The 14,715-nt window shown below is 42.7% G+C and overlaps 1 protein-coding gene across 1 annotated transcript in view; it reads left to right on the top strand.

The window, feature by feature from the left end:
- The window catches only part of MAK (male germ cell associated kinase), a 71,794-nt gene that overhangs the window by 31,161 nt on the left and 25,918 nt on the right, over nucleotides 1–14,715 (top strand). The window contains exons 8-10 of the mRNA XM_007973702.3: nucleotides 2,882–3,193; nucleotides 7,369–7,541; nucleotides 13,893–14,041. Of these exons, the coding sequence (XP_007971893.3) occupies nucleotides 2,882–3,193; nucleotides 7,369–7,541; nucleotides 13,893–14,041 (634 nt within the window). The remainder of the gene's footprint in view (nucleotides 1–2,881; nucleotides 3,194–7,368; nucleotides 7,542–13,892; nucleotides 14,042–14,715) is intronic.

The following is a 14,715-nucleotide window of genomic DNA, read 5'->3' as shown; positions in this document are numbered from 1 at the left end:
GAGCCTTAAAGACAATCAGAAATTATGCTCAAAGATGTTCAATTCCAATAGAAAACTGTCCATTGAAAGCTAATCAAAATGTTTCCAGCCGAATGCAGTGGCTCTGCAGTGCCAATGCCTGTAATCCCAGCACTTTCCCAGGCGGGCGGATCACTTGAGGTCAGGAGTTTGAGACCAGGAGTCTGGCCAACATGGCAGAACCCTGTCTCTACTAAAAATACAAAAAATTAGCAAGGCATGGTGGTGTGCACCTGTAATCTCAGCTACTCGGGAGGCTGAGGCAGGAGAATAGCTTGAACCTAAGAGGCGGAGATTGCAGTGAGCCAAGATCATGCCACTGCCCTCCAGCCTGGGCGACAGAGCGAGACTCTGTCTCAAATAAATAAATAAATAAATAAATAAAGTTTCTAAACTTAAATTATGTGCGTCTTTAATTTGGAATACACTGCCAGCATTAACAGTGAATTTGTGAAATAAAATTTTTAAACAATTTGGGACAAATTTCATGCTAAAATACTATTATACAAATAATATGATTTTGTCTTTGAAAAATACATTTTATATGAGAAAAAATACTGAAAAGTATAAAAAAAGGTTAGTCTTGGTTGTCTCTGGGTGTTAAATTTTTATTTTCATCTTGAGAACTCTACATGTTTCTCATTCTCTACAGTGATCACCGCTTCCCTTAAGTAAATAGGAAAAAAATAAATGCTATTAATTTTTAAAGTTTTCCCTCTTCTTGAAGGATAGTAACTGGTATCTTAAAGTATCTTAAAAGGGAAGAGTTGGCCGGGCATGGTGGCTCACACCTGTAATCCTAGCAATTTGGGACGCTGATGTGGGCGGATCATGAGGTCAGGTGTTCGAGACTGGCCTGACCAACATGGTGAAACCCCGTCTTCTACTAAAAATACAAAAATTAGCTGGGTGTGGTGGCGGGTGCCTATAATCCCAGCTACTCAGGAGGCTGAGGCAGGAGAATTGCTTGAACCCGGGAGGCAGATGCAGTGAGCCGAGATGGTGCCACTGCACTCCCGCCTGGGCGACAGAGCGAGACTCCATCTCAGAAAAAAAGGAAGAGTTGTTATAAATAAAGCCTTGAAATTACAAAACACATCCTCAAAGTTTCCGTCTCCAAAATATGCATAACTAATTTAGGAATATTGACATATTAATTAATGTTACTTAATTCAGAATTTGAGTACCTTCAGCGTGCTAGGCATTGAAGTATTTAAATTATGCATATTTGTGTATTCCACTGAGAATGCAAGTAACGCTTAACGAACTCTTTCTGGTGCTCTGTTTCACAGCCCTGCTTTTTAGTGGAAGTGGAAAGACCTAATTTAGGGGGAGAGGTTGGTTAAGTTGTAGAATATGAAGACCATTTAAAGTACCAAGCTGCCTTCTGTTCCTCTAAAAACTGACCTTACACATGGGAGGAGTTAACTGTTGGTCAGGGCTGTGTTCCCACGTGTGTGGGGACTGGCTAAAGGCAGGAGGTTCAGGGGAACAGAGCTTGACCATCTTAAGGAACCCACCCCCCCCAAAAAAAGAACAGCTACTTTGCCCAGGTATTTGATGCCAATAAGGGAATTTTTCCATAGCTGAGCTACACAGGCTTTAGACATTCTGTAGAATATTTTTTCAGTTTTAGCCTTATTGACATTTTGAACCAGATAACTCTTGGCTGTGGGGTGCTATTCTGTGCATTATAGGGTATTTAGCATTGTCCCTGGTCTTCTAGACACTAGATACCAGTAGCATCCCCCTACCTCTGTCATTATAAGAAGAAATGTCTCCAGACATTGCCAGATATCTCCCAAGGGGCAAACTTGCCCCCAGTGGGGAAGCACTTCCCTAGACAGTGCCACCCGTACACCAGGGGGTCCCTTCCCTCTCATGTGAGCAGGAAAACGCAAACAGTGATCATTTTTCTTAGTGTTTTTATATTTTCTTCCCATAAATGTCTTCTCTTCGCTGGTATACTGATGAAATAAACTTCAACAGTATGTATGCTTTTGTTGTCCCCTTTTGATTTTTTTTATTGTTGTTGTTACTAGTAGGTATATTGTTGTACTCAGACTGAGAGTAACCCGGAATTTTATATACAGCTCTGGTTAATCATTTCAAATAATCTATATGGAAAATTTTCTTAATTCACTTTTTAATGTCTTTGAATGTACTCTAAACCATTTTTGGTGTGTAGTATTTTAGCTTGAAGTAATCACATTAATTTAGCCAATGCCTATAGATTAGATTTTATTTTCATTAACAAATCAAATAAATAGAACAGTTGTTTTGCTTAGATGTTATAATAACAAGTGAGCTTTCTATTTTTCCTACTTGTACTGGTTTTTTTTTTTTTTTTTTATTTGTTTGTCTTTTTGAGACGGAGTCTCGCTCTGTTGCCCAGGTAGAAGTGCAGTGGCACAATCTTGGCTCACTACAACCTCCTCCTCCCAGGTTCAAGCGATTCCCGTGCCTCAGCCTCCCATATAACTGGAATTACAGACACCCACCAACATGCCTGGCTAATTTTTGTGTTTTTAGTAGAGACTGGGTTTCACCATGTTGGCCAGGCTGGTCTTGAACTCCTGACCGCAAGTGATCCGCCCGCCTCGTCCTCCCAAAGTGCTAGGATTACAGGCGTGAGCCACCATGCCCGGCCACTTTTAATTTTTTAATGCAATTTATTTCTCAAATCATTTTTTTCTGGTTATTTTTAAAAGGGACACTGTATAGGGAATGATGGCTGCTTTCTAAATCTTTGAAGCTCATGTGGGCTAATGATAAATGCCTCGCACAGGGTCAATCATAGTTTATGTGCAATACATTTAGGTGGAACTGTTTTCCATTTGTTGTTTTTTCTGTGTTTTTATAGGCATTGAAACACCCATATTTTCAAGTTGGTCAGGTATTAGGTCCTTCCTCAAATCATCTGGAATCAAAAGAGTCTTTAAATAAGCAACTGCAACCATTAGAATCAAAGCCATCTTTAGTTGAAGTAGAGCCTAAGCCTCTGCCAGATATAATTGATCAGACTGTTGGACAACCCCAGCCAAAAACTAGCCAGCAGCCACTGCAGCCCATTCAGCCACCACAGAACCTGAGCGTCCAGCAACCTCCAAAGCAACAGAGTCAGCAGAAACCGCCACAAACACTATTCCCAAGCATCATCAAAAACGTGCCAACCGTGAGTAGCCAATCATGACGCTTGCAATGAAGTAGTTTGACTCGTGCAATGAAGATTTTGTTTCGAGGCATTTCTAATCATGTTGGAAAAGATAGAAAACATTATTCTTTGTTAAAGACCTTGAGTCCTCTGATTGGAGCTTGACATGAGATCACTTAAAATTCTAATATGGTTTATAAAAAGAAAAACTTTCAGAATAAAAGTAACCAAGTGTACATGCTACACAGTCTTCAGTCTTTCTTTCTTTTTTTTTTTTTTTGTGAGACGGAGGTTTGCTCTTGTTGTTGAGGCTGGAGTGCAGTGGCACGGCCTCAGCTCACTGCAATCTCTGCCTCCTGGATTCAAGGGATTCTCCTGCCTCAGCCTCCCGAGTAGCTGGGATTACAGGCACGCACCACCACACCCGGCTAATTTTTTGTATTTTTAGTAGAGATGGGGTTTCACCATGTTGCCCAGGCTGGTCTTGAATTCCTGACTGCAAGTAATCTACCCGCCTTGGCCTCCCAAAGTTCTGGGATTACAGGCGTGAACCACCACGCCTGGGCTTTTCGTTTTTTTTTTCTTGAGACAGAGTTTCACTCTATTTGCTCAGGCTGGAGTGCAGTGGTGCAATCTTGGGTCACTGCAGTCTCCACCTCCAGGGTTCAAGCAATTCTCTTGCCTTAGCATCCTGAGTAGCTGGGATTACAGGTGCCCACCACCACACCCGGCTAATTTTTGTATTTTTAGTGGAGACCATGTTGGCCAGGCTGGTCTTGAACTCCTGACCTCAGGTGATCCATCCGTCTCAGCCTCCCAAAGTGTTGGAATTACAGGCGTGAGCCACCAAGCCCAGCCTAAAGTTCTTTCAATGCAGAAGAATTCAAAGAAATAATTTAAAAGAATCAGGTACTCCAGAGTACTGATCCTAAATCTTAAGAATTTTCAACAGTACTATCATTTTACAGTGTTCTTAAATGCTAAGGAACATGGAGAGAATGGGTTTTTATTTATTATTATAATTATTATTATTTTGAGATGGAATTTCACTCTTGTTGCCCAGGCTGGAGTGCAATGGTGTGATCTTGGCTCACAGCAACCTCCACCTCCCGGGTTCAAGCTATTCTCCTGCCTCAGCCTCCCGAGTAGCTGGGATTACAGGCATGTGCCACCACACCTGGTTAATTTTGTATTTTTGGTAGAGACAGGGTTTCTTCATGTTGGTCAGGCTGGTCTCGAACTCCCGACCTCAGGTGATCCGCCCTCCTTGACCTCCCAAAGTGCTCGGATTACTTTGGGTAGTGAGCCACCGCGCCCAGCCAGAATGGGTTTTTGAAGTGTCAGGCATAGTATAAAACTTTTTCTTCCATCTTTTGTTCGACTCCGGGAGCTCTTCAGTTGCTGTAGTGTTTTAGCTGTCCCATTGGGGTATACACTCCCAAATGTGTTTGCATTATGGCATTTTAGGATGGAAATTGGTCTTACACAGCACGTATCTATTTCCTTATCCAGTCCCCACCTGCCCTGCCAACCCAGTATAAGCAAGACCTCCTCGTCCCCCAGTAGCACTAATCACATTCTAACATACTGTTAATTAGTTATTTCTTAGGTTTATTGTTTATTTGTCTCTTCCTCTGGAGTGCAGCAAGCTCAGTGAGGTCAGGAATGTTTTCTGTTTATCAGTACAGCCTCAGCGCCCTGACCAGTGCCCGCCACATGGTAGATTCTCAGTAAATATTTGTTCAGTGAATGGATTGAATCATTGCCCACACGACTTGCAAACCACCTCTGGGGTCCCAAGGAGTCCCCTTTATCTTTGGAACAGTTCTGAATATTAGAAGGTTCTTCCTTATACTGGGTAAAATCTGGTTTTCTAGCTTTTAATGAAGGCTAATCACTTTTCTAGAAAGGCAGCCTTTTAGGTATTTGAAAATAGCCCTTATATTATCGGCCCTTTTCTCCAGAGAAACATCACCGTTTCCCTTAAGGGCTCTGCATATAACGCCATTCACAATGACTGATAACTCTCAGTTCCTATTATGAATATGCCTTTAAGTCCCCTCTCATCCTGCTTCCCACTTAGAATGAGGCTGCCAGAACTGGAGGCAGACAGCAGGCAGGGAATATAGAGCAGGACGAATCACCTCCGACACTCTAAACCATGTGTGCACTCGTGCCACCAATGATTACAGTCCTCCCCACAACCCCTTAGAAGATGCCTCAGTTGCTGACTCATACTGTGAGGGAAGGAAAGGAAGTTACTATTTATTGAGTAGCTACTAAGTGCCATGCATATGCTAGGGACCCTGTGTGTATTCTCTAAGTTAAAGAGAATAACCTAGCCCCCCGCCCCGCCACACACACACACATTTTTATATAGGTAAGTTCCAATACTTAATCCAGGGATTGAGTATTGTGTCAACTAAAATTTCTAAGTATACCGATTTTTTCATAAATGCTTCTCCTAAATTGTATATTCTGTACCTCTGACTTGTGTATTTCATCTCTAGGATTCAAAAAGTTGCAAGACCTTTTCCAATTTCTAATTATTTTTGAATCTTTTATGTTTTCTTCTCAGTTTACCCATTTTGGGTAAACTGAGTTTACTCAGTTTGCCCAGCTTCTTGCCAGCTGTGTATTTGTTTAGTTGTCTGTTTTCCTCCTGAATCTTCATGATGAATAGAATGACCGTGAGATCTTGGGCAGGCCACTACAACCTTCTCCTAGATTGACATTGATCCATTCATCAGTACTCTTGGTCAAGTTCTTCAACTATGTGCTGATCGCCTTTGCTGCCTTCACCCAATGGGCTAAAGTTTACATACACTACATTGAATGAATTCATTGTTTGCCATTTATGAAAAAGTGTGGTCTATATGAGCTATCACTGTTTTTCCTTAGTGCTCACAAACATCCCCTCTAATAATTGATTTTAGAATCTTTGCCCTCATCCTCTACCAAACTTACTGAGGTGGAGTTTGCAAAAATAAATCTTCTACTTTATTAAGACTATTATATTTGCCACTTTCCAGTCTTCTCAGACACACAGGATTCTTGGATATCACTGACATTGTTCAGCAGCGTTCAGCATCGGCACCCTAAAATACAACTCAACAGAAAGGAAGCTCAAACTCAGCTCAGGGTAACCTTTTATGAACCCTACTCATCTGGAGCTTAACATTTTTTTATTCTCTTTATTCTGGAGATTGTTCTGCCTGGCAGAGAAAATAATAGTGTAGAAGCTGGCAAATACTGCTTTTTGTTATCATCCATCACTATCACTGTGACACCATCAGCTTCAAGCAATAGCACGTCCATTCTTTAAGCATCTCCCTGCACCCAACATAGCTGTATTTTCTGACAATTTTCCATGCTCTATTCCATAGTTTTGAGTTGCCTTTTGGATTTTTCTGTTTATGTGCCCCCAAACCACTCTCTGTAAATTTGTATAAAACCAATTCATTGTGTGCTCCAAGCCAGGACTTCTTTCCTGTTCCTTATTTCTGTTAACGATGCCTCCATTCTGTTGGCAGTCAGACTCATACTTCCCTCTCTGTTTCCGTTAGGATTACGTTCAGGGACTTATGACAAAAACTCGACCCCTGTGGCTTAAACAATAGGGGTTTTTTCTCACATAACAAGAAATTGGGTGGTGGAGCTCATGAAGCTTGCAGAGGAGGCAGGCTGCTGCTGGCTTCGCGCTCCACCACCCTGAGCAGGTGGCTGTCATGCCTGTGGCCACAGGATCACTGGTGTGCCTTTGGATGTCGTGTCTACATTCAAGGAGGGGGAAGAGTACAAGATGCTGGCACATGCCAGCCTTAGTGTCCTTCTCATTAAGGCTGTCCCCAGTTAAGGAGGACACTAAGGCTTTGAGAAGTTAAGTCCCTTGCCCAAAGAGACATAGCCAAGTCTCGGGTTTCCAGATCCTTCGTGTCAATGAAGAGTCAACTCAGATCCAAAATATTCAAGTCTCCCACTGACCTAGTTCACAGAGATCTCTCCTCTGAACACCTGTCATATTTTTGGCATGTACCGCCCATTTTTGTTCATGCTTTTAAATGTGTATATATGTTATGCACTTAAGTGTATGGAATGCTCCTTGAGAATGGGGACTGTTAGTGTCTTACGTAGTAGCTTGTACATGAAAGGCATTCAGTACATGATTAAAGATTATGACTGATTTTCCACCACAGAAGCCAAATGGCACACTGAGTCATAAAAGTGGTAGGAGGCGTTGGGGTCAGACTGTCTTCAAGTCTGGAGACAGCTGGGAAGAGTTGGAGGACTATGATTTCGGAGCCTCCCATTCCAAGAAGCCAAGCATGGGTGTTTTTAAAGACAAAAGGAAAAAAGATTCTCCATTTCGGTAAGATTTCAAATTCCTCAGAAAACTATTTTTGCCATGCATTCACTTTATTTTACTCACTAAATATAAATGCATGTAGACCTTAAAAGAAGAAAAGTTTGCTTAATAGGCCGGGCGCAGTGGCTCAGGCCTGTAATCCCAACACTTTGGGAGGCGGAGGTGGGTTGATCACTTGAGGCCAGGAGTTTGAAACTAGCCTGGCCAACATGGTGAAACCCCGTCTCTACTAAAAATACAAAAATTAGCTGGGCATGGTGGCATGCACCTGTAATCCCAGCTACTCGGGAAGCTGAGACATGAGAATTTGTTGAACCTGGGAGGCGGATGTTGCAGTGAGCCAAGATTGCGCCATTGCAATCCAGCCTGGGTAACAAAGTGAGACTCCAATTCAAAAAAGAAAAAAGTTTGCTTAATATATTGGTTCCTTCCACAAAATGCAAATCTTTCCACATACCTCTGAAAAGGTAAGAATCTTCTCACAGTAACAATTCTCAGTATTAACAGATGAGTGGGGGGGGGGGGGGTGTGTGTGTAGAGAGAGTGTGTCAGTCCGTTTTTGCATTGCTATAAAGAATGTGTTGGCCCAGGGTTCTGCAGGTTGTACAGGAAGCATAGTGCCAGCATCTGCTTCTGGTGAGGGCTTCTGGAAACTTAGAATCATGGCGGAAGGTGGAAGAGGATCCAGCCTGTCACAGGGCAAGAGAGGGAGCAAGAGAGAGAGGGAGGAGGTCCCAGACTCTTTTAAACGATCAAGTCTCGCGGGAACTCAGAGTGAGAACTCACTCATTACCGCAAGGATGGTACCAAGCCATTCATGAGGGATCTGCTCCCATGATCCAGACACCTCCCACCAGGCCCCACCTCCAAAACTGGGGATTACATTTCAACATGAGATTTAGAGAGGACAGATGTCCAAAACATATCAGAGGGGATCTTGTTCCATTTTCACCATGCTCTCGTGAATGACCATCATTATTCCCCTTTGAAATTGACATGCCTCGTTGCAGAAATCAGAGCACCACATGCCAAGTTAACGGCTGCTTCTGACGGTGTTAAGATTTCATTATCTGCTTGCTTGCTGTTCTAAACTTTTTTCAATCATTTTCTGAGTCTTTTCTGGAAGTTTAATCTCTCTAGCAGTTCCTTTTCTTTTTATAAGTGAGGTCATCCTCAGTGTATTATTCAACTTTGAAGTTAGGATGGGTTAAGTTTTGGTGAATATTTTGGAAAGATACTTTTTTTTTTTTTTTTTTTTTTTTTCTTTTCCTCTTTGAAACAGAAGAATGGGAAGAACAGTTGTGTTATGAATCAGGAAAACTTATCCCGTATCTATTTGGCATGGTATAGTATGGAAGTCTTCACTTTGGCGCGCGGGGATTCTCTAAGGAGTACATACGCTTGGATAATTTTTTTTTTTCTTTTTTGCTTGGATAACTCTTAGGCAATCCATCTCCAGGTCTTCACATTCCATAGGTACTCTTTCCTAAAAATACATGAATTTGAGGAAAAGCCCACTCAAGTCCTCTTCCACTTTAGGCAAAAAAGTCACACCTCTCAGTTATTTCAATTCTTACATGGCATAGAGTTACTAAATAAAGGGACAAATCAGAAAACTGGCTTTCTGTTGCTTCTTGTCTTATAGAAATCGGGTACAGTAGTCCCCCTAACCTGCAGTTTCATTTTCCATGGTTTCATTTACCTGCAGTACAGTGCAGTAAGATATTTTGGGCTGGGTGTGGTGGCTCACCCCTGTAATCCTAGCACTTTGGGAGGCTGAGGCGGGTGGATCACCTGAGTTCAGGAGTTCAAGACCAACCTGTCCAACATGGTGAAACCTCATCTCTACTAAAAATACAAAAATTAGCCGGGTGCGGTGACAGGCGCCTGTAATCCCAGCTACTCAGGAGGCTGAGGCAGGAGAATCACTTGAACCCAGGAGGCAGAGGTTGTGGTGAGCCGAGATCGTGCCATTGCACTCTAGCCTGGGTGAGAGTGAGACTCTCAAAACAAAACAAAAAAAAAGATGTTTTTGAGAGCACATTCACGTAACTTTTATTACAATATATTGTTCTACTTGTTCTATTTTAGTATTAGTTATTAATGTTAATCTCTTGCTGTGCCCAACTTATATATTAAATTTCCTCATAGGTATGTATGCACATACATATAGGAAAAGACAGGCTGTATAGGGTTTAGTACTACCTGTGGTTTCAGGCATCCTCTGGGGGTCTTAGAACATATCCCCCACACATGATGGGGGCTACTGTATTTTAGCCCATGTTGGAAAGCACGGTGATTTGGAAGCACTGAAGCACCGGGGCTTAGTGATGTGTATTCTTTCAAATATACTAAAATGCTCTGTTTTCTCTTTGAAACAGAAGAATAGGAAGAACAGTTGTGTTATGAGTCAGGAAAACTTATCCCGTAGCTATTTGGCATGGTATAGTATGGAAGTCTTCACTTTGGCGCGCGGGGAATCTCTAAGGAGTACATATGCTTGGATAATTCTTTTTTTTTTTCTTTTTTGCTTGGGTAACTCTTAGGCAATCCATTTCCAGGTCTTCATATTCCACAGATACTCTTTCCTAATCCATGTGTTTAATCCACGTGTTTTCAAAACACGTGGATTAAAATTTTACTTATTTCTTTGAGGATCAGAGTGTATTATGGATAAGGTAGTTAAAACTTATTTTATCAAACCATACCATGAAACACTCCAGTTGCAGTCAATCCTCACAATATTTCATCTTATAAAATACCGTTTCTATCTGCTGTTAACAAGAAATAAGGAATACATTTATGATGAAAAATTATAGATGTCAATTTAAAGATGTGCAGGGAGTTACGTAGTTAAAAAAAATTATTTGGGTCTAGGAACAGAAGAGTTTGAAGACCATTGATGTAGTATATAGGAGACTTGAAACATTTTATTTTCTTTTTTCTCTTTTTGGGGGGAATGTCGGAATGTCGCTTCATTGCCCAGGCTGGAGTGCAGTAATGTGATCACTGCAACCTCCGCCTTCAGGGTTCAAGCAATTCTCCTCCCTCAGCCTCCTTAGTAGCTCAGATTGTTATAGGCATGTGCTGCCACGCCCAGCTAATTTTTTGTATTTTTAATAGAGACAGTGTTTCACCATGTTGGCCAGGCTGGTCTCGAACTCCTGACCTCAGGTGATCCACTGGCCTTGACCTCCCAAAGTGTTGGGATTACAGGCGTGAGCCACTGTGCCTGGCGACTTGAAAACATTTTTTAAAACCCACGTCATTCTGATTTCAGCTAAATTTTATTCATAATTATTTATAATTATTCATAATTTATTCATACATTTTACTCATATATTTTTGAGGATGGTAGAGGTTTGAATCAAAACCTATATTTAAGATCAAGGTTGTGGCTGTTCATGGTGGCTTGGGCCTATAAATCTAGCACGTTAGGAGGCCGAGGTGGGTGGGTTGATTGAGCTTAGGAGTTTGAGACCAGCCTGGGCAATATGGCAAAACTCCATCTCTACAAAAAAAAAATACAGAAATTAGCCAGATGTAGTAGCCCACACCTGTAGTTTGAGCTACTCAGGAGGCGGAGGTGAGAGGATTGCTTGAGCTTGGAAGGTTGAGCCACTGCACCCCAGCCTGGGCAACAGAGCAAGACACTGTCTCAAAAAATCAAAAAAAGATCAAGGTTGTAGTACAACCAGTAAATTTCTTCAACATTAATTATCCCTTTTCTCTTGAAATTCTTTAGAAAAGTGGTATGACAATGAATTTTTCATGTGGGTATTTCTTCTATATGTATTTTTTTTTTTTTTGAGACAGAGTCTTGCTCTGTTGCCCAGGCTGGAGTGCAATGGTGCGATCTCGGCTCACTGCAAGCTCCGCCTCCCGGGTTCACGCCATTCTCCTGCCTTAGCCTCCCGAGTAGCTGGGACTACAAGTGCCCGCCACCACGCCTGGCTAAATTTTTTGTATTTTTAGTAGAGACGGGGCTTCACTGTGTTAGCCAGGATGGTCTTGATCCCCTGACCTCCTGATCCGCCCACCTCGGCCTCCCAAAGTGCTGGGATTACAGGCGTGAGCTACTGTGCCCAGCCATTTCTTCTACATTTTTATTTTTTGGCATCTTTCAATGGTCCTGTACAATTCTTGGCATATGGTTATTATTATGATCATCATTATTATTAGTATACTACCATCTGTTAAGCTCCTGCCTAAACTTTATAATTTTCATACTTCAGTAAAAATATCTGCAGACTAGGATGCTGAGACTCAGATAGGCTGGATTTCTTGCCCAAGATCAGGTGAGGATTAATTCAAATCCAGGTCTTTCTCTCTTCTACCCCACGCTGCTTCTTTAGCAATAGGAGCTGAATTGGTGAATTGGTGGATTTGTGAATAGGAGGTAAATTGGTGAATTAGTGGATTTGTGAATAGGAGGTGAATTGGTGAATTAGTGGATTAGTGAATAGGAGGTGAATTGGTGAATTAGTGGATTGGTGAATAGGAGGTGAATTGGTGAATTTGTGAATAGGAGGTGAATTTGGTGGATTTGTGAATAGGAGGTGAATTGGTGAATTGAACAGACCCTGCCGTCCCCTGCTAGGTCTCTCAGGCAGCCAGGGCCTCCCCATAGAGAATACAGAGTACCAAATACTAACATGTATACCTTTTATTTAATGGTTGTCTTATTTTTTAAATTATTGTTATTATTATTGAGATGGAGCTTTGCTCTTGTCGCCCAGGCTGAGTGCGATGGCGTGATCTTGGCTCGCTGCAACCTCTGCCTCCTGGGTTCAAGCCGTCCTCCTGTCTCAGCCGCCCAAGTAGCTGGGATTACAGGTGACCATCACCACGCCCAGCTCATTTTTGTATTTTTAGTAGAGACGGGGTTTCACCATGTTGGCCAAGCTGGTCTCAAACTCCTGATCTCAGGTGATCCACCCGCCTCAGCCTCTCAAAGTGCTGGAATTACAGGCGTGAGTCACTGCGCCCGGCCTGGTTGTCTTCTTAAAAGTGAACAAAAAGCACGATATTAATATTTACATTTATACTGCATTTATATTCAGTAGATGTTTACTGAATACCTAGTGGGAATTAAGCCTCTCCTCAACTCATCAAATATATAGCAACAGAAATAAGACCTCCAGAGGACGATAACACGTGACAAGTGTGTGTATTTAGTGCCACTAGTGACAGCTGCAAGGAGCACTGGGAGTTCTCTCTATGGGCAGAGATCCCTCTGATGAGGAGAGAAATGTCTTTTTAGAGTGAGCAGTTTTGAGAATGGGTAGAATTTCAGTTAGTGGTACAACAGCAGTGGGCTCAGGGGAAGGGAAAGATGCCAGAAATGGCATCTTTGGGACTGTTCCCAATGAAACAGACGTACCTGTGCCTAGAACTGCCCCCAAGCAGGTGGCCAGCAGTTCAAAGGGCCACCCAAGTGAGTGTCCATTTCCAAGAGAGTCGACTTGGTGAGTAGGGTACGGTAGCATGAATTTCTAGGTGGAAACCATGGATGCTTGGAGTTAACAAGTGATGGAAGTTGGGCAGTATATTCAGGCCCCAGCAAAGAAGGAGCCCAGTCGGAGGGTGGTGGGGAGGAGGTTGGTCGTGGAGGGCTCATTACACACAGAGGAATGGGCAGCAGAACAAAGCAATGGCTGCCTCACGCACTGCTACCTGGTCAAAGAGGCCTCAGGAACAGGCCTTGGGCATGAGACAAAACTAAGCCTCGAAGTAGAAAGTCCTCAGTCCCTGCACAGAAACAGGACTGTGGGAGTCAGTGACCAATGGGCAGAGAGTCAGTCTTAATACTAACACCACCAAACAGCCAGCTAGGTGCTTAGCCACTGCACAAGTCTGTTCTGGCTACTGAGACACAGGCATGTCTCCACAAATACCTATTTTCTGTGCCTGACACTAGGGTAACCGGAAATTGTATATGGGAGCTTTTTTCACTTCAGTTTTTTAGGCCATCCAAACCGTGCCCCAAACAACCTCATTGATTATAAATTATTTTAGTCAACAGGTGAAGATGGCTGTTATTTCCGTCTCCACACACCAGCTTCCCACATTATGAATCCAACTGCAGCAGTTGCAGGACAGATAGAAATATATTACACACAAGCAAATTGCTGCTCCATTATAAAGCCTCCTGTCACATACTGTCTGGCATCAGAAATGAGTCTGTGCACAACCTGATATCTCCGGGGGTAGAGGGGAAGCTGTCAGTTAGCCAAAAGACTGATGGAAACCATTTAAGAGAGGTCAAATTGACTGGCTTAGGAAGATGTGCAGAGGGTGGGCGAGATCCTCCTGCTGTTCGTGCTGTAATGCTATCTTTCATTGGCTTTCAAGGCTTCCAGAGCCAGTACCCTCAGGCGCCAGCCACTCGACAGGGGAAAACAAGAGCTTACCTGCGGTTATTTCCCTAAAATCTGATTCCGAATTGTCAACTGCTCCAACCTCTAAACAGTACTACTTGAAACAATCAAGATATCTTCCAGGTAAGTGGAGCAAAGAAAATGTTTGCTGCTAACTAGAGTATAGATAGGTCAGGTTCAAGTGTCTTGGACTCTCCGAAGAAAGGGCACCCGTGAACTAAAAAGCCTAATCACAGAGCTCTTTAGTCGTCAGTCTGTCACCAAGGACTTTTCTGGACCTCCTGTTTCTACCACTGGTAGAATTCTGCTCAAGAAATGCTTAGGAGCAAAAATCAAGATGACGAATATGCTTCCAGAAAACACAAAGCCCCACCCCTCGCCAAAGCTATGCATTCAGCAAATCCTAAATTTTATTAAACCAATTCTGTGTCCCCATAACAACTTTTCATAAAATATAGATTTTCAAATGCTCTTTCCTAAATGAGCTGGTGTACTTTTTTTTTTTTTTTTTTGAAACAGACTCTCGCTGTGTCATCCAGGCTGGAGTGTAGTGGTGGGACCTCAGTTCACTGCAACCTCCGTCTCCCAGGTTTAAGCAATTCTCCTGCCTCAGCCTCCTGAGTAGCTGGGACTACAGGCATGTGCCACCATGCCTGGCTAATTTTTTGCATTTTTAGGAGAGATGGTGTTTCACCGTGTTAACCAGCATGGTCTCAATCTCCTGACCTTGTGATCCGCCCGCCTCAGCCTCCCAAAGTGCTGAGATTACAGGCGTGAGCCACCATGCCCAGCCCATC

The sequence above is a fragment of the Chlorocebus sabaeus genome, chromosome 17 (genome assembly GCF_047675955.1).
Source record: "Chlorocebus sabaeus isolate Y175 chromosome 17, mChlSab1.0.hap1, whole genome shotgun sequence".
NCBI classification, from domain to species: Eukaryota; Metazoa; Chordata; class Mammalia; order Primates; family Cercopithecidae; genus Chlorocebus; species Chlorocebus sabaeus.
This window is presented reverse-complemented; position numbering and strand designations above follow the sequence as displayed.